This window comes from Vulpes lagopus, chromosome 12 (assembly GCF_018345385.1).
Source record: "Vulpes lagopus strain Blue_001 chromosome 12, ASM1834538v1, whole genome shotgun sequence".
Classification (NCBI taxonomy): domain Eukaryota; kingdom Metazoa; phylum Chordata; class Mammalia; order Carnivora; family Canidae; genus Vulpes; species Vulpes lagopus.
This window is the reverse complement of record NC_054835.1, coordinates 82,592,749-82,615,205: the sequence shown is the minus strand read 5'-3', so window position 1 is coordinate 82,615,205 and position 22,457 is coordinate 82,592,749. Positions and strand designations below refer to the sequence as shown.

Sequence of the window (22,457 nt, the reverse complement as noted above, 5' to 3'; positions counted from 1 at the left end):
TGCCTGGGTGGCTCAGTCAATTAAGCATCTGACTCTTGACTTCAGCTCAGGTCATGGTCTCAGAGTCCTGGGACTGAGCCTTGGCTCAGGAACCACACTCCATGGGGAGCCTGCTTGAGATTCTTGTTCTCCCTCTCCCTCTGGCTCTCCCCTACCCCCACCCCACTGAATACCTGTGCTATCTCTAAAATAAATAAATTATCTCTAAAAAAAAGTTCTAGGAATTAAAAATTGGTTTTATAATAATACTAAGATACAAAAATTAAATTTTAAAAAGAATTAAGTCACATATATAAATAAGACTATTTGAAAATTGAGTAGGAGACCATTTTGTGTTAATGAGTGGATTTCAATGCTGGTGACTTTTCTATGATGGGCAAGTAAGGTGAAAGTGTTTAGGACCAACAAAGTACCAAGATCAAAATTATTGTCCACAGATTGCTTCTGTGCCACCGTTTAAGCACTCACAAAACACTGGGCAGATCTGTGCTCCCAGCCTTATTTTTCTTAGGGCTCAATTCAGGTTGACTGCCTTTTTGGTCATATATCTATAAGAACTGAAGTATTTATATCTTTCTTAAAAGTTTAAGAGGTTGAGTTGTACTTATAATCAAATATCCCCTTGTCACTCTTAAGAAAAACATATGAAAATCAATTTTGGATTAAACAAATTTGACTTCGAAAATCACTTTCCTTGGTACAAAATAACACAAGAATTTGAAAATCTGATTCCCTTTCACTATCAACAAAGTCATTTTCTGAATGAGCTTCAATGGCATGATGTGGTCTGTTGTTTCTGCAAAAGCCAGCCAAATGTCACCCAGTATTACTAACACTAGAATGGGACAGAGAATACATGCCTATTATTTACTAATTTTTGGATATATTATTTGTTTTAGTTTGAAAGTTTTTAGCATTCATCAAGAGAGTTTCTGGGAGAAAAAGAAAACAGAAAGGATGTCACCTGATTCTTATAAAGGTTTTTTTTATCAACTAAAAACATCTAACTTTAATAGAATGGTCACAGGCCAAAATGTCAACTAAAAGTCATGGAGTCAAAAATATAGTAAATTGTGGAATTCTAGTCTGTGTTCCACACGGATGAAGACTAAATGTATCACCCAACTATAATGCTCATTATATTTCCACTAAAATTCCTGAAGCCCTATACTTTTTTTCTTATTCATATAGCCAGTTCCTCAAAGACCACCATCAATTTACTTAGGTGACAGGAAAGCACCAAAGTGTGATTCCACAGAAGATAGTAAGCATGAATGGAGCAGAAGGATCAAAATGAGTCACACACATTTGAAAACCCAGAAATCTAACTTATTCAACAATATATATTTAGTTCCTACTAGGGGCCAGGTTTATGAATTACCTGTCTTTGTACCCCTACCACCCAGTATTGTATCAAGCACACATTAGGGTCACAATATTTTTTCAATATGGAATGAATATACTAATTATAGGATACTGTTTTTTTTTTTTTTTTAAAAAAAAGGACATCAAAGAACATTCTGCTCAAGTGTCATCTAAATAAAGTGTAGAAAGTGTCACAGCTATTGATGTTATCTGGTATTTATTTAACTGACAATAACAATCAGGAGGCATATTAAAAAAGAATCTTGGGGCACCTGGGTAGTTCAGTCAGTTAAGTGTCTGACTCTTGATTTCAGCTCAGCCATGATCTCAAGGTCATGGATTAAACTCCACCTCGGCAGGGCATGGAGCCTGCTTTAGATTCTCTCTCTTCCTCTCCTTCTGCCCCTCCTCTATTTCTCTCCCCTCTCGGAAAAAAAAAAAAAAATCTTACTATTACATCAATTCATGTGAGGGTCAAAACTGTTACTTATTCTAATGCAGGGAAAAGAGGAAATTAAGTAGTTCCTTAAGAGAGACATTTTCATACCAAATATGTATATCAGCCAGCCATACCATATTTGACTATCAAAGTATCAATAAATTTTGCCCAATTCAGAGGATATATGGCTTTATGAGTTCTACTACTACTAATCACAATTCTGCTCTAAGCCACTGCTTTCATTTTGCCAGCACATATACAGAGATGGCATCTCTGTTGCATGCATATGATCACTCATTGGTATGGCACTCTGGAAGAACATTTCATGTCCACACCCTGAGCCAGCCATCTGCCACAGAAGATCACAGATGATGCTGTGATGCTCCTACAGAAAGCTCTGATGCCAAAAGCCTTTGACTAAAGACTTGAGGCTGATGTAGCAGACGAGTAACTGTATGGGGTAACAGTCTGATACACCCCTCTAAAAAGAATGTAGAGCACAAAGAAGACAGGCAATGAAGTACTGGTATTCCATTCATGTTCCCCTCAGCATTAGGGTTCTCTAGATGTGCCCAATATACAAATTAACTTCCTGATAGACACAGGATAACAAACTCTTTTGCCTTAAGTGCTCACACTGATGGATTACAACTAGCTTCCTAAGGGAGAGAAGAATGGATAACTGACCCTGGTCTTGGCCAAGGTAATGACTGGCTAAACTAGGGGAACAGAAGTCTAAGTATAAGGGAAAGAGACTAGAGCAGGATAACCGAGAGGACCATGACCAGTTTAATTTGTTTAAAAAACAAAACGAAACAAAACTTAGGCAATTGCAATGGGTATCATCTTTTGTCACACCAGATCTATTTTGAACTCCTTGTCACCAGGCTCTCTTCCTTGGGAGACGGACTGTGTGGTTTGCAGTAGGTTCTCTTGCTCTCTAGCTGGGTTTAGCCTGGAGTAGCCTGGGAAGGCCATCAGAAGGAAAAGAGAAATCAAAGTATTTATTCCCATAGCTGGGAGGCTGCCTCAGGCTAGCTACATCCCTCAGCCCAAGGTTACTGCAGCTGCCAGGACAGTGTTTTTCATGCTTTGGTTGAGACTCTTCTGGGTTCCAGCAAACCACTCCCTTTGCAACACCTTTGGGCCAAGGATAGATAATAATAACTCCACAGTATGAGCACTGGACACTACACTCTCCCTTGTGGGCCCCCTAAACCTAAATGCACTTCTATAAATAATGCTTTTAGTAAACCCCTCAAGTCACCCCATCTGAGTGTATAATGTTTCCTGATGAGAATAGACTGATAGACCGAATATGATTTGAGATTTTGATTTGGGTGATTGGGAGGGTAAGTGATATTATTAGCTGAGATAAAGAATACAGGAATGTTCAAATGTGGAAAGAAAAAGCACACGTTGAATTTGCTATATAACAACTGTGGCTCATCCACAGTGACAGGCTGGTAGCAGTGCTAAATCAGACCTGCATAAAGATGGAGATAATAATTATTTTTTTTTATTTGTAAGTCCTGTTCAGTGCTATAAGCTCTAGCTTAAAATGGAGAATTCATTTAATTTAGGAGATGGAGTCAGCAAACTCTCTTTAACATTACACAACACTAGAGCTTAAAAGGATGTTAATTGTCTTCTAGCTGAGCACTCATTTTATGGGTGTAGTAACGAAAGTCCACAGTTAGCTATCAAAGGGCACACTGTGAGTTAATGGCAGTGCTGGCACTACAATCTACAGCCTCCAGGTTCTCACATCTGTGCTTTTTCTACCAAATGCAGCATTTATCCCTACTTCACTCCACTCCACTAGTCATCCAGTATGGACTACTTAGTCTGTGTCCAGCCTTGTGCTAATTGATGTAAAGAATAATATAGAAGTAAAGCAGTCCTCCAGCAGTTTACAGTCTTAATTGACTAACATACAAATGTTTAGAAATGAGAGTGCAAGAGAGAAATGGCTGGCCAGGCTAAAGGAAAACAGGATATTTTGTATGACAAGGGCACTGTCATCCAGCATTAGCATTTTGAGATTGTAGTGGTTTCATGTGAATTGTTTGTGTGAGAGAGGAAGTAGTGACAATTGGCTTGATTGTTGTCACAGTAATCGAGGACTGTCCAATTTACTGTGTTTAAGCATACACGTTTTAATTGAACATAATACATAAGCCTAAGAATCTATAAACCTATTGCTTTCTATCTATGGAGATCACCTTTCTAAATGAGAGTTTCAATCCAACTATATTTTGGCAAATGAGAGAGAAAAAAAAGATGTTCTTGCTACTCGTGCACATATGAATTTATGTATGTATTGCTATTATTTAGTTGTGAATATAAAGTGAGTAGGAGAAATAACGGTCTGAAAGCCTACACACCTCAACATTGCTCCTTAGAAGTCAGTCACATATATTTTCTCCTCCCTGTTTATTTTATGGTTGCTATACACAATTGTAAACTATGCTAAGAAACCTCTTCATAGGAATTATAACTGGAAATGCTATCATTATTCTGTCTTCACATGCTCACGACTTTCTTAGCAGCATTTATCAACCCTGAGACATGACCTGCTTGTGCTCTTATAAAGTGAAAATTCCTTTTAAGTTTGTTTTCAATTTGGGAGTTATCGCTGGAAGAAAAAGGTGATGCCTACATAGGTAGTTGAGATGATCTCTATTCATCTTAAGGCTGAAACAAGTTTATTTTGCAAATTACAACTTACACCTGCTTCACAAGTTTTCTACTTTTTACCCGCTATGTCTATATAATTTCAGGCTTTGGCAAGTGGAAGAGATAAAAAGGGTAATAATTCCCAAGGTGTGACAGAAAGAGAGAGAGAGAGGTCTAATGAATTAATAACTAAGAAGGAAAATGCTCAGTAGCAAGGAAGAAGTCGTCCCCAAGAAGATTAATAATTTTATAAAAGAGGCCCCATGGAGAGCCCTAGCCCTTCCTCTATGATTGGACACTGGACACAGTGAAAGGCACTGGCTATGAGCCAAGAGGAGGGCCCTCAACCAACCTTGCTGGTATCCGGTCCTGGACTTCCCAGCCTCCAGAACCATGAGAAATAAATTTCTGTGGTTTACAAGCTACCTAGTTTTTGGTATTTTGTTATAGCAGCCCAAACAGACTAAAAACAATTATTAACACTTCCCTTAATTTCCAATTTTATAAGAAAAACAAATTTTTATAAGAAAAAGTAAAAAAATTCCTAGGTTAAAGTGGATATATTATGTTTCATTCCATAGGAATTGAAAGAAAGGTATTTCAGCAACTGCATCTCATGTCTACTAAAATCTTTCCAAAAACAAAACACAAGGGGAGAGATTTCATGAGATTCCAGCTGCAAAGAGCAGCTCATTGATAAAAATCAAGTATAATCAAGATTACCTGGGAAATATCAACATCCTGAACACTGAGAATTGAACTGCAAAGCAAAGGATTATCTTAGTTTCACTCTGCAGCTTAAAAAACAAAATGCCATTAACTAAATGTTGGTCTTATCTTGTAGTCTGTCCATGAACCACAGTTTTGACTTTACGTTCACCCAAGCATATTAACGGGAGACAGGATGTCTGCACAACCCAGCTCAATTATCTGTTTTTCTCTACTACGGCATTCATCATTATGGGAAGGAAAATTTGGCTCAGATGACGCTCATATCTTATCCCAATACCGGTGTAACAACACAGTTTAAGTGTACTCCCACAGCCCATAATTCAACTACTAAATTACCAAAGTACAGCTCATGAATAAGAAATCCTACATCAAAACTCCTGCTAATATGAAGAGTTTTTGCTTATGTACTTTAAAACTATGAATTTAAAGGGTCTTTTCCTTACTCATGCATTTGTAGATGCTAGAATACATCCCACCTTTTCCCTCAGTACAATAAGAATTATGATAGACTCTATGACAGAATTATGTGAGCAAAATCTTTGGAAGGCTTTTCAAAGCTCGACTGCAACTAGGTTAAAAATACATAATACGCATATGGAAAAAGACTGGAAATCAATTTTTAAATGCACAAGACTGTATTGTGAAAGCTGAATTACAGGTGACTTTTTCATTCTGTAACACTGTATTATTGTTGGTACAGTATAAATTCAGTGAAAGTTATTTAAAGCTCAGATACTTACCGTGGTTGGAAAATAACGGCTAGTTTTAAATTTTTTCAGAGCCATAGATGAGGTGTAGGTGCCCAAGAAGAGGATGAAAGACATGAGTGTGATATCAGGAACAAAATCACAGTTGTTCCCCACAAGCTTTCCTCCATATTTCAAACACTTCTTCGTTGACAAAAGTGCCCAGTCAAAGGTAGCATTATGGTACTAAAAAAGAAAAACATGAAAATTTTTCTAGAGAACATCAATACATCAAAAGCAGCATTTGATATTTGAAGGGTTATGTAGGGATTAGGCTAAAAGTCTCTGTAGAACAGTTGGCAGGTAACTACTGGAGGGTGAAACTTGATGAAGTGTTAATGCAATAACAGGTAAGGGAGGCCAGAGGCTAGCAATTATTGAAAATACAATGAAAATGATGCAATCCCTTACCTAGTTTGATCTATAGTCCTACAATCATCCATTTGTTCAACAGAAGCAAACCACAAAGTCGTTCTTTCCTGTCACCCTTCCTGAGAGTAAACTGAGACACACTAATATCCAAAATGTGAGACTCTCTGAAACACCTTTGTTGTTCAAAAACTACTTCCTTTGCAGTGCACAGCTTCTTTGGATTCAAGCTGATGGCCCTATGGTGAATGCTCTCTAAAAGTTTTACTAGGTTAACCATGAATTTACCCAGCACTTTTACAAAAGAGCTATTTCTTTTCTAAATAACTAGAGACTGGTGGCTTAAGGAATTAAACTATAAAAATGCTGATGGTTTCAGTTGCATACCCTGATAAAATATAGCTTTTGTTCTTGTTGACTCCAGGTCAGCTTCATGAGTATCCAGTATTGGAATATGCTGTAATGGGCTATGGAGTTGTGTGGAGGATGTCTAATCTATTCCTATATTATATGAGCTCAAGCTCATGAGTCAATTTTCAAATATTCTTCTATCTCATGAATTGCTATCATGTTGTAAATACTTGTTTTTTAAAGATTTTATTTATTTATTTATTTATTTATTTATTTATTTATTTATTCCTGAGAGACACACACAGAGAGAAGCAGACATAGGCAGAGGGAGAAGCAGGCTTCAAGCAGGGAGCCCGATGTGGGACTTGATTGCAGGACTCCAGGATCATGCCCCAAGCCAAAGGCAGACGCTTAACTGCCGAGCCACCCAGGTGCCCCAAGATTTTATGTATTTATGACAGAGAGATGGAACACAAGTAGGGAGAGAAGGGGAGGGAGAAGGAGAAGCAGACTCTCCACTGAGCGGGGAGCCCGATGTGGGGCTGGATCCCAGGATCCTGGAATCATGACCCGAGCCGAAGGCAGACACTTAACCAACTGAGCCACCCAGGCACCCCTTGTCAGTATCTCTATAGCAGCTAACGCCTGTTCCTATTTTCTGTTTCTAATATGCAGGAGAATTCTTCTGCTTACATAGTGGATGAGGTCAGGGCACTCATCCCCTAGCTGCTCAGAGTTTAAGCCCTTGCCAGCTCATACCTGCCTCCTTCTCTACAGAACTGTCTTCAGTCACGTAAGAGCCACCTCACCTAAAATGTTATGCCTTCTTGCAGCCACGTACAGATCAACACTAATGGGGGTGCTGACTAAAATTCCCCCTCAATGTTTTGAAATCATGTGTGATGGTATTTGGGAGGTGATTTGGTCATGAGAAAGGAACCTTCATGAATGAGATTCATGCCTGTATAAAACAGACCCCAGAGAGCTGCTTTGTCTCATCTATCATATGAAGACACAATGAGAAGAAGGATGTCTATGAACTAGGAAGTGGGTCCTCATCGGACACTGAATCTGCCACTGCCGTGGTCTTGGACTTCCTCTTTGGTCCAGGGCTAATGAGTATGTCATGTGCTAACAGGAGAGTTACTTGAGAATACCTGGCAAATAAATATGGAAAGATAAATTTCTCCTGTCCTTTGGGGCAAGAGTTAGTTCTACCTCACACCAGACACATCATCAATATCCTTTACTATTCAATGAATTTTTGTGATGTAAGTAACCTAGTCATAAAAGATCACACATGTAAAAGAAGAATCTCTGACCAGAAAGAGTTCATATTTTTATAGAGCTCAATAGGTAAAGTGCTTACATAAGTCAATAAAACATAAAACCTGGATCGTTCCCTGAAATCTTTTTTTCAGTATTAAGCTTCAACTTATAAACAGCTGAATTACATAATTATTCTTTTATCAGACTCTTCTTCTGAGAGGTAATTAATCATGTCTCATCTTGTTTTTCAGATTTCTGCATTTGGATGTTTTTAGCAGAACACATTTAAAGTTTAGAGGTCATGATAGGCAACAGATTTTTTTAAGATCAGCAACAATTTACCATAATATCACTTTAGCACTTTAATATCAACAGATTTCTTCTTTATAACCCAAACAAGCAAGCTGTGTTAAGACAATCCCAACAGGCAATTTTTATTGATTTTTCTGACAAAGATTGAGGATGAGGCAAAAAACAATACATATGTACATAAAAATGATAGATATGTATTCTCATTTACATCAACTTAATATGCCAATATCACTATTTTGTAAGCCTCAAATAATTCTTTGAATCATCATATAGACAAGTTAGTCTCCAAACTATATAAGGACTTTAGTATAAAAGCTTTAGGCATCATGCACAGACATCTCAGGATATGTGTGTGTGTGTGTGTGTGTGTGTATATATATATATATATATATAGTTTCCCACTCCCATAAGTTTAAATCTAGCGAATAAATAGTTCTATTTAAGTATCACTGAAGATCTATAAAATCATTAAAATTATTTTAAATTAAGTCTTTTAAATTTTAAATTTAAATCTTTAAAAAAAATTTTTTAAAGATTTTATTTATTTATTTGAGAGAAAGAATGAGTGGTGGGGAGGGGCAGAGGGAAAGAGAGAGAAGCAGACTCCCTGCTGAGCAGGAAGCCTGATGCAGGGCTCCATTCCAGGACTCTAAGATCATAACCAGAGCCAAAGGTATACGCTCAACCAACTGAACCACCCAGGTACCCATATTATTTGTGTTATTTCAGTGTTATTATTCCATATAAGCAGATATCAGTCAAGATTTACTCCTTAGGACTTCAGGCAACATTCATATCACCAAAAAAGCTGTAAGACAAAAGCCTCCTGAATGAAGCTCAGGGAAGAAAATGGCTTGTATAAGTGGTTATGGGTAAGATGTAGTCCTATTTGGCATGTTGTTTTTTTAAAATTTTAGGATATTGAGGTGGCTCAGTTGGTTAAGCGTCTGCCTTTGGCTTAGGCCATGATCCCGAGGTAGTGAAATTGAGGCCCACATTGGTCTCTGATCAGCAGGGAGTCTGATGAAAGAGTACTATGAAGGTCACTATTACCACAATACAGAAGAGTACTCTCCTGTACACATGCAAACCACTCTGATCTCACTCAGTAAGTTATGGTGGAAAACGTAGTCAAGTAACACGGGCTTCTAAAAGAGGGCAATATTGCATTGGACATATCCAGCATAGATGTTAAGTGACCTGAAAAAAGAGATCCCCGATCCCCTGAAATATCATGTAAGACATTGTGTGCATGAGTATGACTCTGGGAAAAGCAACCACAGATGTCATTAGAATCTCAAAGGAAGCAATGATGCAAAGAAGCTTTAAAAATCTGCTCTGGTGCTGTTATAAGTGAGATTATCCCATCCTCATAATAGACATTCTCTTTGTATGTCAACCACACTCACTTACTCTAAGAGCAAAGTCACGATCCCAAGACTAACAATGATTTTCAACTCATCAGCAAATGTTCTCCAAATCAAGGAAAGATTCATTGTTTTATAACTACTTCTTGGTAAACTACATCCTGTTTGAATCCTCAGGGGCATTTTAAATTTAACATGTTGAAAACTGATTTCTAATCCCTCTTTAAATTCCATCCCCCTAGGACCCTACCCATATCCATTAATAGCAACTTCATCCTTTTAGATTCTAAAAACAGAAAACCTTGAAGTCATTGTTAATTCCTCTCTGTCTCACATGTCACATTATGGCAAAAATTATCTCAAAATGCATCCAGAACTAGGGGTGCCTGGTTGGCTCGGTTGATAGAAGATGTGACTCTTGATCTCAGGGATGTAGGTTTGAGCCCCATGTGGGTGCAAAGATTGCTTAAAAATAAAATTTTTTAAAAAAGTTTATTTATTGGAGCACCTTGGTAGCTTAGTGGTTGAGTGTCTACCTTCACTCAGGTCGTGATCCTGGGGTTCTGGGATTGAGTCCTGCATCAGGCTCCTCGCCGAGAGCCTGCTTCTCCCTCTGCCTATGCCTCTGCCTCTCTTTCTCTGCATCTCTCATGAATAAATAAATAAAATCTTTTTTTAAAGTTTTAAAATTTTTCATTTATTTATTTGAGAGAGAGAGGAAGAGAGAGCATGAGCAAAGTGGGGGGGGGGTGAGGGAGAGAGAGAAGCAGACTCCCTGCTGATCAGAGACCAATGTGGGCCTCAATTTCACTACCCCGGGATCATGGCCTAAGCCAAAGGCAGACGCTTAACCAACTGAGCCACCTCAATATCCTAAAATTTTAAAAAAACAACATTCCAAATAGGACTACATCTTACCCATAACCACTTATACAAGCCATTTTCTTCCCTGAGCTTCATTCAGGAGGCTTTTGTCTTACAGCTTTTGTCCTTTATTCTTTATATGTGATCCCTACCCACCTATGGCTTTGATCTTTATTTCCCATGCAGAATTATATACATCACAATTTACTGCTTACATCAAAAGTTTAAGAACAAAACAAGAGGGAACGAATGTAATCTCAGAAGTCTCCTCTGTCAGAACTCTCAGAGCATGTTATCTCTATTTCTCATGATGCTTGTAACTTTCCATTGCAAGAACACTGTGGTTCTTCTGCACAGAGAGATGTCTAATGGGTCTGGAGACCTGGATCTAGAAGAGATGTCAGGTTTGAAGACATCAACTTAGAGGAAGGAGAAGAGTGTAAAACATCTAAGGTACCAACATAAAGGGAGATATCCCAAAAGATTATAAAAATGCTATAAGAATACTGTGTAAAAGGAAAGGTACACAAGAATGTTGAAAGTCAAGGGAGGAGGAAAGGGTCCTATGTGGAGGAAAGAGGAGAGAGTCTAGTGTTGCAAAGATGAGTAAGGATGAAGACAGTAAAATCCATTGTTTTTTTTCCTCAAATTTAACATGTTCAAAACTAACTGAAAACTCCTAATGTTGAACACTGGAGGGAGATTCAAAGGAGAGAACTGAGTTGAGAAGTGAGATGAAAAAATTGAAAAAGTAATCCCAGACTATTTTTTCAAGAAATAGGATAGTAAATAGGCTATAGCTTATGACTACAACAAGATCAAGGCAAGTTCTTTAGGGCTGATGAAGACTTCTGCAGTGTTTATGGTGGATAAGAAAGAACCCAGCTATGGGAATGGAAGGAAGGAGGGCATGCTGGAAAAAAAAGAATGGGGAAAGGAAAACGAAAGATTAAGTGAGAGAGAGACTGACTAGGGCTTTGGTAACTCTTTGTACCAGAGATAGGTAAAGGCAAGAAGTAACAGAAGTATAGGGTATGCAGACCAAAGGGACTGTGTGTCACTGAAAAAAAAAAAAAAAGGAAAGAAGAACAGACCAAGACAGAAGCAGGGTTCAATTTATGATACATCAGGCTCCCAAAGAAATTTTAGTTAACTGAAATCATTCATCAAGATACAACTGTTTAATATATTCAAGGAAAATGCCTACCAATTTATCTACCCTATTTATCTGGAGAACAAAATTGAAGTAAAATAAACTTTAAATTGAAAGTTGCCAAAAAGGGAGGAGTTAAGATGGCAGAGTAGTTGGGGCACCCTAGGCTTGCCTGGTCCCTTGAACACAGCTAGAGCAACATCAAAACATTGTGAACAACTAAGAAGTCTATCTGAGGATTCAGAAAAGAATCTGCACAGTTGGATGGAGAGAACGTGTGAGGTCCGGAGATGTGAATGGAGAGAAAAGCTTCAGTGTTGCACAAAGGAAGGAGTGCTTCTCATAGAGTGAAGTCAGGGAGAGAGGAGAGAGCAGGAGAGAGAGCAGCACATGCTGTGGTGAGGGGATGCCCTGGGTCACCCTGGGAGAGATAGATCACCTTCCTGAAGTACATGTGGAACAGGGTATATTGCTTCTCCGGGGACAAAAGGCCTGCTGGGAGCCTCTGAGTGGCCATTCAACAGCAGGGGATAGAGGTGCACACAGAGGGCAGATAACCCAGTCCCAGCTTTTCACTGATTGTCATAATTGACTCTAGCCACTGTGTGTGTGTGTGTGTGTGTGTGTGTGGTGTGCCATGTAACTGCTTTCCTGGGACAGAACAGTGCTGGGCACATCACTATGAAGCTATCTTCCAGGGCAGAAGAGTAGTCCATGCCTTGACTGTTTGCTTTTCTGTGAAAGCCTCCTGAACAGCAGCAGCCACAGGTTTCCCTCCCCAACCAGCATAGTCAAGAGGGCAAGGCAATGCCGTCTTCCACCAGCACACTCCCCCAACCAGCACAGTCAGACTTCAGAGAGAAAAACAGCAGCTCCAGAGGAGGCTAGAGTCTCTTATATACCAAATTCTGCCTGCCCTGCGCCCAGCAGGAACATCTTTACCAGGGCAGGTCTGACTGTGAACCCATGCTGTGGGCCTCCCTCCCAGAGGACTAACTCAGCCACTGCATGTACCAAGTCCACTGATCATAAGTGCTCCAAAGTGTCAGCTTCAATTCTAATAAAAACAGGACCAGGTTACCAGGTTATCTATCTTTCTTTCTTTCTTTCTTTCTTTCTTTCTTTCTTTCTATTCATTCATTCACTCATTCATTCTGGTCAGGATTATAGTTTTTTGCTCATCTGTTTGCTTTTTTGTTCTTTTTTCCTTTTTTTCTTGGATCAAGCCTTTTTAAAAAAATAATAATAATAAGGGTAATCTTAACAAACAAATCAAAGCACACCTAGTTAAAGGTACAAACACTCCCCAATGTAAGTGACGAACTTTGTAGGGGCCTGACCTGTGGGAAAGAGCAGCCAAAACACAGGAGCAGAGTGTACACAGCATACACCAGAAATATTTCCTAAAGAGCCAGGCCCTGGACAGTGTATGACCCCTTCTTAATAGAGTATTACTCTCAGGAGCAAGAAACATAACAAGCTTTCATAATACGCAAAAGACAGTAACCAAGACACAATGGCAGGATGGAGGCATTTTCCCAAAAGAGAGATCAAGAAGAAATCACAGTCTAGGATTCACTCAAAACAAATATAAGCAATATGTCTGAACAAGAATTTAGATCAACAATTAAAGGAATACTAGTTGGACTTGAAAGAAGCATAAAAGACACCAGAGAAACCCTGGTGGCAGAGATAAAAAAAAATAGTCAGGCCAAAAAAAAAAGCTGTAACCGAGAAGCAAAATCCACTAGATGTAATCACAAGGATTAAGAAGTAGAGGATCAAAAAAAATAAAAAATAAAAAATAAAAAAAAAGAAGTAGAGGATCAATAGGTGATATAGAAGATAAAATTATGGAAAATAATGAAGCTGAAAAGAAGAGGGAAAGAAAACTATGAGATCATGAATATAGACCTAGGGAATTCAGTGATTCCACAAAGCACAATAAAATTTATATCATAGGAATCCCAGAAAAAGAGTGGGAATACAGGGCAGAAGGTTTATTTGAACAAATTATAGCTGACAACTTCCCTAATCTGGGAAGGAAAGAGGCATTCAAGTCCAAGAGGCACAGAGAACTCTCCTCATGATCAACAAAAACAGGTCAACACCACAACATATCACAATGAAACTTGTAAAATACAAAGACAGAGAATTCTGAAAGCAGCTAGAGACAAAAGGTCCTTAACCATAGGGTAAACACAGCTCTGTCCACACAGAGCTGGCAGGCCAAGAAGGAGTGGCATGATGTATTCAATCTGCTAAATGGGAAAATATGCAGCCAGGAATACTTTATCAAGCAAGGCTATCACTCAGAACAAAAGGAGAGATAAAGAGTTTCTAAGACAAGTAAAAACTGAAGGAGTTCGGGAACACTAAACCAGCTCTGCAAGAAATATTAAAGGAGACCCTTTAAGTGGGAAAGAGAGACCAACAGAAACAAAGACTAGAAAGGAACAGAGAAAATCTACAGGAACAGCAACTTTACAGGTAGTACAATGGCTATATTCATATCTATCAATAATTACTCTGAATGTAAATGGACTGAATGTTCCAAACAAAAGATAGAGGGTATCAGAGTAGATAAAAAAGCAAGACCTATAGATATGCCGCTAACAAGGGACTCATTTTAAACCCCCAAAGACACCTCCAAATTGAAAGTGAGTGGGTGGAGAACCATCTATCATGCTAATAGACATCAAAAGAAAGCTGGAGTGACCACACTTGCATCAGACAAACTAGATTTTAAACCAAAGACTGTAATAAGAGATGAAGAAGGCACTATATCATAATAAAGGGGTCTATCCAACAAGAAGACCTAAAGCTTGTAAATATTTATGCTGCCAACTTGGGAGTGGCCACATATATAAATTGATTAATGACAAGCTTAAAGAAACTCATTGATAATAATACAATGATAATAGGAAATGTTAACATCTCACTCACAGCAATGCACAGATCATCTAATCAGAAGACCAACAAGGAAACAAGGCCTTTGAATGATACACTGAACCAGATGGACTTAACAGATATATCAGAGTATTTCATCCTAAAGCTGGAAAACACACATTCTTTTCGAGTGCACATAGAATATTCTCCAGAAGAGATCACAAACTGGATCACAAATCAGGTCTCAACAAGTACAAAGGGACACCTGGCTGCCTCAGTGGTTGAGCATCTGCCTTTGGCTCAGGGCGTGACCCCGGGATCCAGGATCAAGTCCCGAATCGGGGTCCTTCCAGAGAGCCTGCTTCCCCCTCTGCTTGTGTCTCTGCCTCTCTCTCTCTCTCTGTCTCTCTCTCTCTCTCTGTGTGTGTGTCTCATGAATAAATAAATAAAATCTTAAAAAAAAAAAGTACAAAAAGACTGAGACCATATCAAACATTACCAGACCACAGTGCTATGAAACCTGGAAATCAACCACAAGAAAAAAATTGCAAAAACCACAAATACATGGAGGTTAAAGAACATCCTGCTAGGGGCACCTAGATGGCTCAGTCAATTAAGCATCTGCTTTCAGCTCAGGTCATGATCTCAGGGTCCTGGGATAAAGCCCCATGCCTGCTTCACCCTCTCTCTCTGCCCTCCCCACCACTCTCCCTTGGCTCATGTGCTTGTTCTTTCATCCTCCCCCCCCCCCATAAATAAATAAATAAAATCTAAAAAAAAATTCCTACTAAAGAATGAATGGGTTAACCAGAAAATTAAAGAAAAAGTAAAAAAAAAAAAAAATACATGGAAGCAAATGAAAATGAAAACATGACAGTCCAAAACCTTTGGGTTGCAGCAAAGGCAGTCATAAGAGGGACATATATAGCAATGCAGACCTTCCTCAAGAAGCAGGAAAAGCCTCAAGTACACAACCTAACCTTACACCTAAAGGACCTGGAAAAAGAACAACAAATAGAAAATAAAGCCTAAAATCAGCAGAAGGGACATAATTAAGATTAGAGCAGAAATTTTAAAAAGTAGAACAAATCAACAAAACTAGAACTGGTTCTTTGAAAGAATGAGCAAAACTGATAAACCCCTAGCCAGACTTATCAAAAAGAAAAGAGAGAGGACACAAATACATAAAATCATGAATGAAAGGGAGAGATCACAACCAACACTGAAGAAATACAAACAATTATAAGAGAATATTATTAAAAAATATATGTGAACAAATTAGGCAATCTGGAAGAAATGGATAATTCTTAGGAACACATAAACTACCAAAACTAAAACAGGAAAGAAACAGGAAATTATTGCAGCAAAGATATTGAATCAGTAATCAAAAGTCTCCCAACAAAGAGTCCAAGGCTAAATGGGTTCTCAGGGAATTCTACCAAACATTTAAAGAAGAATTAATAACTATTCTTCTGAAGCTATTCCAAAAAAATAAAAATGGAAGGAAAACTTCCAAACTGTGAGCCCAACATTACCTTGATTCCAAAACCAATGACCCCAATAAACAGAATTACAGACCAATATCCATGATGAACATGAATGCAAAAATTATTAACAGTACATTAAAAGGATTAAAAAGGATTTTTCCACCATGATCAAGTGGGATCTATTCCTCGGCTGCAGGGGTGGTCCAATATCCATCAATCAATTAACATGATACACCACATTAATAATAATAAAAAAAGAACCATATGATCTTCTCAAAAGATGCAGAAAAAGCATCTGACAAAATACAGCACCCATTCTTGATAAAAATACTCACAAAAGTAGGGATAGAAGGACCATACCTCAACATCATGAAGGCCATATACAAAAGACCCATAGCTAATATCATCCTCAATGGGGAAAAACTGAGAGCTTTTCCCTGTCAGGAACATGACAGGGATGTCCACTCTCACCACTGTTGTTCAACATACTACTAGAAGTGCCAGTCTCAGCAATCAGACAACAAAAAGAAATACAAGGCATCCCAACTGGCAAAGCAGCCAACTTTCACTCTTTGGAGACAACTTGATACCTTACATTTAAAGCCCAAAAGAGTTCACCAAAAAATAGCTATAAAATAATACATGAATTCAGCAGTCATAGGATATAAAATTAACATACAGATATCTGTTGCATTTTTATACAACAGTAAGGAAGCAGTAGAAAGAGAAATCAAGGAATCAATCCCATTTATAATTGCACCAAAAACCATAAGATACCTAAGAAAAAACCTAACCAAAGAGGTAAAAGATCTGTACACTAAAAACTATAGAACTCTTATGAAAGAAATTGAAAAGGACACAAAGAAATGGAAAAAGCATTCCATGCTCATAGTTTGAAAGAACAAATATTGTTAAAATGTCCATATTACCCCGAACAAGCTACAGATTCAATGCAACCCCTATAAAAATAACACCAGCATTTTTCACAGAGGTAGAACAAATAATTTAATAGCCACAGCAATACTTAAAACAAAAAGCAAAACAGTGGCATCATAATCCTAGACTTCAAGCTGTATTACAAAGCTGTAATCATCAAGACAGTGTGGTACTGACACAAAAGCAGACATACAGATCACTGAAATGGAGCAGAGAAGCCCGAAATGGACCCTCAACCATTATGGTCAACTAATCTTCAACAAAGCAGTAAAGAATATCCAGTGGAAAAAAGTCTCTTCAACAAACAGTGCTTAGAAAACTAGACAGTAACATGCAGAAGAATGAAACTGGACCACTTTATTACACCATACACAAAAATATATTCAAAAGACCTAAATGTAAGACAGGAAAGCATCAAAATCCTACGGGAGAAAACAGGCAGCAACCTCTTTGACCTCGGCCACAGCAATTTCTTGCTAGACATGTTTCCAGAGGAAAGGGAAACAAAAGTAAAAATGAACTACTGGGACCTCATCAAGATAAAAAGCTTCTGTATAGTGAAGGAATCAATTAAGGAAACTAAAAGGATGGATGGGATGGGAAAAGATATTTGCAAATGATATATCTGATAAAGGATTAGTATCTAAAATATATAAAGAACTTACACAACTCAATACCAAAAAACAAGACAAGCCAACCCAATTAAAATATGGGCAGAAGATGGGACACATGGGTGGCTCAGTGCTTAAGCATCTGCCTTCAGCTCAGGGTATGATCCTTCTGCCTGTGTCTCTGCCTCTCTGTGTCTCTCGGGAATAGATAAATAAAGTATTTTTTTTTAATGGGCAGAAGAGAAACAGACATTTCTCCAAAGACATCCAGATGGCTAACAGACACATGAAAAGATGCTCAACATCACTCAGTATCAGGGAAATACAGATCAACAATCACAATGAGCTACCACCTCACACCTGTCAGAATGGCTAAAATTAACAACTCAGGAAACAACAGATGTTGGCGAGGAGATGTAGAGAGAGGGGTCTTTTGCACTGCTGGTGGGAATGCAAACTGCTGCAGCCACTGTGGAGAACAGTATGGAGGTTCCTCAAAAAGTTAAATATATTACCTATTACCTAACAATTGTGCTACTAGGCATTTACCCAAAAAATACAAAAATGCTGAATCAAAGGGGCACCTGCACCCCAAAGTTTATAGTAGCACTATCGACAATAGCCATATTATGGAAGAGACCAAATGTCCATCTATCATCTATCAATGAACCGATAAAGAAGAGGTAGAGTGTGTATATATGAATATATACACATATATATACACACATATATATACACATATACACATACACACATATACATATAATGGAATATTAACCATCAAGGAGAATGAAATCTTGCTATTTGCAAAAATGTGGATGGAAATAGAGTGTATTATGCTAAGCGAAATAAGTCTGTCAGAGAAAGGCAAATATATGATTTCATTCATATGTAGAATTTAAGAAAACAAATAGATGAATAGGGAAAGGGAAGGAAAAATAAGATAAAAATAGAGGGAGACAGACCTTAAGAGACTCTTAAAACAAACTGGGAGTTGCTGGAGGGGAGGTGGGTGAGGGTATGGGCTAAATGGGCAATGGGCATTGAAGAGGATACTTGGGATGAGCACTGGAGGTTATATGTAAATGATGAATCACTAAATTCTACTCCTGAAACCAACACTACACTATATGCTAACTAACTTGAATTTAAATTTAAAAAAATAAATAAAATGAAGTTGCCAAATAAAATATAGGATGCCTAGTTATATCTGAATTTCAGATAAACAGTGAATAATATTTTTAGTATAAGCATGAGCTATGCAATATATAGGACATATTTATACTAAAATAATTGTTCAATATTTACCAGAAATTCAAATGTAACTGGGACCCTTGGTTATGTTTTGTTTTGTTTTGTTTGCTAACTCTGCAGTTGCTATTTCAATTAGATATAGGCCACTCTGAGTAACAGCAGCATGTGGAAAATAGAAAATGTCGCCAAAAGAAAACAGAAAATACACTAGGTCCTGATTAAATAAAGGAACTGAGATAGTGTTAAGGGAGCAATAAAGAAGAATAAAACAATTTTTAAAAGTTTCCTTGGAGAAATAAAATATGTCCACTTAAATAGTAATTAATAATGCAAGGCAGTAAAAGAACTGTCTAAATGAATGGTACAGAGATCAGCAGATTAGAAAAAGGACTGATCGGTTTCATTTAGCATAGAGAAAACAAAATTTAAGCTAAGCCTTGAAAGAGGCTTGTAGAACAAGGTCCTTGTAGAACACTCATATTCCAAAGTGTAGAAAGAAGAGTGGCAGGAGAACAAAATTAAAAAAGAATGACAGAGAGGGTAACAAAAGTGAGTAGAAAAGGAAATAAAAGTGAGAAGCTGAGGATCCCTGGGAGGCTCAGTGGTTTAGCACCTGCCTTCAACCCAGGACGTGACAGTCCCGGGATGGAGTCCCACATCGGCCTCCCTGCATGGAGCCTGCTTCTCCCTCTGCCTCTCTCTCCTCTCTCCTCTCTCTCTCTCTCTCTCATGAATAAATAAATAAAATCTTAAAAAATAAAAGTGAAAGCTTTGGATATATATTTTTTTCTGCACTGGCACAAACAAAGAGATAGAGCATTACACAGGAAGATGAGCAAAGATGCTGATTCAGGTATATACAATGCTTCCTTCGCTTATCTGGTAAGTCCTTTCAAAATTTATTGGATGTTCACCATGTGGAGAAACTAGCAGTGAGTGGACGAGGTGAGCCAAAACAGATCGATTGTACAAATGAGCAGTAAAAAAAAGGTGTAAGAGAAATGGGACCAAGATGCGAAGGATCTTAACTGTGGTCAATCTCAAGAAAAAGAGATATCAATCTATATTGCTGGATCTCATTTTCTAGAGAATTATTTTGTTTACTTTGAATGGAGTTGTTTGTAAATCTTAAAAGTACAAGGTATACTGACATTGAATTTTAAAATTTAAAATTCTACAGCATCCTCCCCAAAGACAAAAGTGGGGGATATGTATGTGAGAGAGGATGAACAGACTGTTGATAGTCCTTGAAACTAGGTGATGTGTATATGGGGTTTCACTGTACTATTCTCCATATTTTACTGCATGTTTTAAATTTTCTATAATATTTTTAAAAGTAGGAACATGTTATATTCAAGGGGATTTAAGGACAGAATGACACTTGACTTTCTCGGTGAGAGAAAATCACAAAGATGTTATGCACCAGAAGATTAATATGACATTCTATTTCCCATGAAAATGAATGCTTACTCCTAAAATCACCCTGAAGGTACATCAAATCAAAGCACTTTTGCTTCCATGTCTGACTGCCAAGCAGAATTTATGAGACTATAATAGTTCTTCGTTCCATGATTAACAGCATCTCCATGTAGACATGATATGCTTCAATGGGTAACATAATAAGCAAAAAAATAAAATAAATAAAAATGAAAGATTCTATATTGCTCTCCTTAGGTATCAACTAGTAAAATATATGCCTTTTAAAATATATACAAATGAAGGTAATGCTATAAATAAAAGTCTCAAGATTAAGTGGTTAATGTACTCATTCAGGTTTTTCTTTCCCTGCAGTAAGTAGGCCAGATTTGCAGTAATCCACAATCTTACTTTATGATCTAAAGAACACATTTGAGCTGCAGTTGTCTATAATTGTATGTGTTATTGTGAAATATCAAAACTAATTGGTTGTTCTACTTGTGATTAAGACATAGAAAGTAGAATGAAACTGGACCACTTTCTCAGACCATACACAAAAATAAATTCAAAATGGATTAAAGACCCAAATGTAAGACAGGAAACCATCAAAATCATACAGAACACAGGCCATAGCAACTCTTTGACATTGGCCATAGCAACTTCTATCTAGATATGTATGTCTCCTGAGACAAGGGAAACAAAAGCAAAAGTAAACTTTTGGGACCCCATCAAGATAAAAAATTCCTGCACAGTGAAGGAAACATCAACAAAACTAAAAGGCAACTGACAAAATGGGAGAAGATATTTGCAAATGATATACCTGATAAAGGGTTAGTATCCAAAAGCTATAAAGAACTTATCAAATTCACACCTCAAAAACAAATAATTCAATTTAAAAATGGGCAAAAGACATGAATAGACATTTTTCCAAAGAAGACATACAGATGGCCAACAGACATGTGAAAAGATGCTCAATATCACTCAGCATCAGGGAAATATAAATCAAAACCACAATTCTGACACCTGTCAGAATGGCCAAAATTAACAACTCCAGAAACAACAAATGTTGGCGAGGATGTAGAGAAAGGCAAATCTCTTGCACTACTGGTGGGCATGTGAACTGGCGCAGTGACTCTGGAAAACACTATGGAGGTTTCTCGCAAAGTTAAAAATAGAACTATGCTACAATTCAGCAATTATCTTACCAAGTATTTATCCAAAGAATACAAAAATACTAATTCAAAGGGACACATGCACCCCAATGTTTATTACAGCATTATCTATAATAGGCAAGTTATGGAAACAGTCCAAGTATCCATCGACTGACAAATGGATAAAGATGAGCTACATATATATATAATGGAGTATTACTTGTCCATCAGAAAGGATGAAATCTTGCCATTTATGACAACATTGATGGAACTACAGTATATTATGCTAAGCCAAATAAGTCAGTTATAGAAAAGTAAATACCATATTATTTCACTTGTATGTGGAATTTAAGAAACAAAACAAGTAAGCAACAGGGGTGAGAAAGAGACAGAGAGAAAGCAGGAAACAGACTCTTAACTATAGAGAACAAAAAATGATGGTCACCAGAGAGGAAGTGGAGGGGGAGGATAGCTTAAATAACAGGTGATTGGGATTAAGGAGTGCACTTGTGATAAGCACTGGGTGTTGTATGGAAGTGGTGGATCACTATATTATATATCTTAAACCAATATCATATTGTATGTTGACTAACTGGAATTTAAATGAAAGAAAGAAAGAAAGAAAGAAAGAAAGAAAGAAAGAAAGAAAGAAAGAAAGAAAGAAAGAAAGAGAAAGAAGAAAAGAAAGAAGAAAAGAAAGAAGAAAAGAAAGAAGAAAAGAAAAGAAAGAAAAGAAAAGAAAAGAAAAGAAAAGAAAAGAAAAGAAAAGAAAAGAAAAAAGAGAAAGGGAGTCATTTCTAAACTATCCAACCAAGCTGGATAAGGCATAAAATCATAGTTTTCAAAAAACCACCAGAGACATGAAGATATAAAGAAACTTAAATAAATTCTAAAAATTACAAGACCTTCATGAAAGAGAAGAAATCCATGGCTACCTCATGCATGCCAGAGTGGCACATGGAAGATAAACCCAATGCAGATGGAGATGGGGCAAAATAAGCCAAATATTCAATGAGTGTTTAATGGCTGCATGCAGACTGGGGTGACAGATCAGAATTCCAAGGAGC

At 37.5% G+C, this 22,457-nt stretch overlaps 1 protein-coding gene across 6 annotated transcripts in view; it reads right to left on the bottom strand.

Moving 5' to 3' along the window:
* The window catches only part of SLC4A4 (solute carrier family 4 member 4), a 343,107-nt gene that overhangs the window by 47,936 nt on the left and 272,714 nt on the right, over nt 1-22,457 (bottom strand). For all 6 annotated transcript variants that reach the window (XM_041724407.1, XM_041724406.1, XM_041724405.1 and 3 more), the window contains one exon: nt 5,956-6,147. In XM_041724407.1, the coding sequence (XP_041580341.1) occupies nt 5,956-6,147 (192 nt within the window). The remainder of the gene's footprint in view (nt 1-5,955; nt 6,148-22,457) is intronic.